This window comes from Schistocerca nitens, chromosome 10 (assembly GCF_023898315.1).
Source record: "Schistocerca nitens isolate TAMUIC-IGC-003100 chromosome 10, iqSchNite1.1, whole genome shotgun sequence".
NCBI classification, from domain to species: domain Eukaryota; kingdom Metazoa; phylum Arthropoda; class Insecta; order Orthoptera; family Acrididae; genus Schistocerca; species Schistocerca nitens.
Window position 1 is genome coordinate 225,383,849 of NC_064623.1, and position 3,434 is coordinate 225,387,282.

At 64.2% G+C, this 3,434-nt stretch overlaps 1 protein-coding gene across 1 annotated transcript; it reads right to left on the minus strand.

Moving 5' to 3' along the window:
* Positions 1 to 500: 500 nt before the first annotated feature.
* On the minus strand, positions 501 to 2,423 carry LOC126210029 (uncharacterized). The gene has a single exon (XM_049939132.1). It carries the CDS (start codon positions 2,421 to 2,423, stop codon positions 501 to 503), a length of 1,923 nt encoding a protein of 640 aa, XP_049795089.1.
* Between the last annotated feature and the right edge of the window lie 1,011 nt (positions 2,424 to 3,434).

The following is a 3,434-nucleotide window of genomic DNA, read 5'->3' on the forward strand; positions in this document are numbered from 1 at the left end:
GAACGTCAACATAATGATTCACCTCAGATGGCGACGTCAAAGCTGAACGTGCGGAACTGGCTAACATCTCATCCCTAGGGGAAGGGCGGGGCTGGGTGGTGGGGGAAGGGCGGGTCTGGGTGGTGGGGGAAGGAAGGGGCTGGGTTGTGGGGGAAGGGCAGGGCTGGGTGGTGGGGGAAGGGTGGGGCTGGGTGGGGGGGATGGGCAGGGCTGGGAGGTGGGGGAAGGGTGGGGCTGGGTGGTGGGGGAAGTGCAGGGCTGGGTGGTGGGGGAAGTGCGGGCCTGGGTGGTGGGGGAAGGGCGGGGCTGGGTGGTGGGGGAAGTGCAGGGCTGGGTGGTGGGGGAAGTGCGGGCCTGGGTGGTGGGGGAAGGGCGGGGCTCGGTGGTTGGGGGATGGGTGGGGCTGGGTGGTGGGGGAAGGGTGGGGCTGGGTGGTTGGGGGATGGGCGGGGCTGGGTGGTTGGGGGATGGGTGGGGCTGGGTGGTAGTGGAAGGGCGGGTTATGGGTGGTGGGGGAAGGGCGGGGCTGGGTTGTGGGGGAAGGGCGGGTCTGGGTGGTGGGGGATGGGCGTGGCTGGGTGGTGGTGGAAGGGTGGGGCTGGGTGGTGGGGGAAGGGTGGGGCTGGGTGGTGGGGGAAGTGCAGGGCTGGGTGGTGGGGGAAGTGCGGGCCTGGGTGGTGGGGGAAGGGCGGGGCTGGGTGGTTGGGGGATGGGTGGGGCTGGGTGGTGGTGGAAGGGCGGGTTATGGGTGGTGGGGGAAGGGCGGGGCTGGGTTGTGGGGGAAGGGCTGGCCTGGGTGGTGGGGGATGGGCGTGGCTGGGTGGTGGTGGAAGGGCGGGGCTGGGTGGTGGGGGAAGGGCGGGGCTGGGTGGTGGGGGATGGGCATAACTGGGTGGTGGGGGAAGGGCGGGGCTGGATTGTGGGGGAAGGGCAGGGCTGGGTGGTGGGGGAAGGGTGGGGCTGGGTGGTGGGGGATGGGCAGGGCTGGGTGGTGGGCGAAGGGTGGTGCTGGGTGGTGGGGGAAGTGCGGGCCTGGGTGGTGGGGGAAGGGTGGGGCTATGTGGTGGGGGAAGGGTGGGGCTGGGTGGTGGGCGATGGGCGGGGCTGGGTGGTGGGGGATCGGCGGGGCTTGGTGGTGGGGGAAGGGCGGGTCTGGGTGGTGGGGGATGGGCAGGGCTGGGTCGTGGGGGAAGGGCGGGGCTGGGTGGTGGTGGAAGGGCGGGGCTGGGTGGTGGTGGAAGGGCGGGGCTGGGTGGTGGGGGAAGGGCGGGGCTCGGTGGTGGGGGACGGGCGGGGCTGGGTGGTGGGGGAAGGGCGGGGCTGGGTGGTGGGGGATGGGCAGGGCTGGGTGGTGGGGGGCGGTGCTGGGTGGTGGGGGAAGTGCAGGTTATGGGTGGTGGGGGAAGGGCGGGGCTGGGTGGTGGGGGATGGGCGTGACTGGGTGGTGGTGGAAGGGCGGGGATGGGTGGTGGGGGAAGGGTGGAGCTGGGTGGTGGGGGATGGGCATGACTGGGTGGTGGTGCAAGGGTGGGGCTGGGTGGTGGGGGAAGGGCGGGGCTGGGATGTGGGGGAAGGATGGGGCTGGGTGGTGGGGGAATGGTGGGGCTGGGTGGTGGGGGCAGGGTGGGGATGGGTGGTGGGGGATGGGCATGACTGGGTGGTGGGGGTAGGGCGGTGCTGGGTGGTGGAGGAAGTGCGGGCCTGGGTGGTGGGGGATGGGCGGGGCTGTGTGGTGGGGGAAGGGCGGGGCTGGGTTGTGGGGGATGGGTGGGGCTGGGTGGTGGGGGAATGGTGGGGCTGGGTGGTGGTGGAAGGGTGGGGCTGGGTGGTGGGGGAAGGGTGGGGCTGGGTGGTGGGGGAAGGGTGGGGCTGGGTGGTGGGGGACGGGCGGTGCTGGGTGGTGGGGGAAGTGCGGGCCTGAGTGGTGGGGAAGGGTGGGGCTGGGTGGTGGGGGAAGGGTGGGGCTGGGTGGTGGGGGATGGGCGGGGCTGGGTGGTGAGGGATGGGCGGGGCTTGGTGGTGGGGGAAGGGCAGGGCTGGGTGGTGGGGGATGGGCCGGCTGTGTGGTGGGGGAAGGGCGGGGCTGGGTGGTGGTGGAAGGGCGGGGCTGGGTGGTGGTGGAAGGGCGGGGCTGGGTGGTGGGGGAAAGGTGGGGCTGGGTGGTGGTGGATGGGTGGGGTTGGGTGGTGGGGGAAGGGCGGGTCTGGGTGGTGGGGAATGGGCAGGGCTGGGTGGTGGGGGAAGGGCGGTGCTTGGTGGTGGGGGAAGTGCGGGCCTGGGTGGTGGGGGAAGGGTGGGGCTGGGTGGTGGGGGATGGGCAGGGCTGGGTGGTTGGGGAAGGGTGGGGCTGGGTGGTGGGGGAAGTGCGGCGCCCCACAATGGGTCGTGGGCCGCAGTCCTGTCGTGGATACGGCCGCTTGCATAACTCTGAGGTCGTGGTGACAATGCTTCTTCTTCTTCAGGTGTCCTGGCAGGAGCGGATTTCCGGGTGGACTGTTGTTGTGTTTTAACCACACTCAAAGCTGGATCCCAGGCTTTGCTTAACTGGAAACCGCTGTCTTTATTTATTAGTTCGTCATGCAGCCAGATCTCCACTGCCTCTCTGAGGAGACAATCCCAGAAGGTGTTCTATTGCTGTAACACCTTTGTGCCATTGTAGTTCATGTCATGTCCGTGTGAGATGCAGTGCTCTGCCATGGGCGACTTGGTGGGCTGTGCGTTGTCTGTGTGGCGTTTGTGTTCACTTCATCCCTCCAGTACAGCGACGGTGAGCCTTCAGAGACATAACTAAGTGAAAAAGTTTAGTAATCTGTTGGAGCAACTGGAGATAAGTTTACATCACAAAAATATAAAGGCAAAATGTTGAATGAAAACTGGAAAGTGACTTAGTGAATTTCTTCCGATGTTGCGATAGCACCCTTGAATGCAAGTAGCTTTCTAAACAATATATTTAAACTCATTTAATGATTCAGATTACAAATGCGAACAACATCCTCTGCAGGAAAGAGTAGTGTACAAACTCTTTGAATGATCTGTAGCGTTACTTCTGTCCACTATGTATGTAGAATATCTGTGTCCGAATTTGATAATGTACGTTTGCTTTTTTCAACGTGTACCCCGTACTGTAAATTGTATGGGTGATGTTTAATGTGTGAGTTTTCGAGCAAGTAAGTGAAAAAGTTTTTCGGAATTCATCATTAACTACGCATAAACCTTTATCACTAATTACAAAATTGCGCGTGTTTATAGAGCATGTAAGCGCTATCTGTTTACAGCGTACCGCAATGGCGTCGGGGAAGTAGAGACGAGGAAGTTGCTACACGGGAAACACGCGCTGTGTCACGCTGGGAAACTACCTCTAACTGGCGGATGCGCGCTCTCTTAAAAAGGCCCGTCCACGCGCAGAGATGTGTCTGCGGAAATTTCATTGCGCC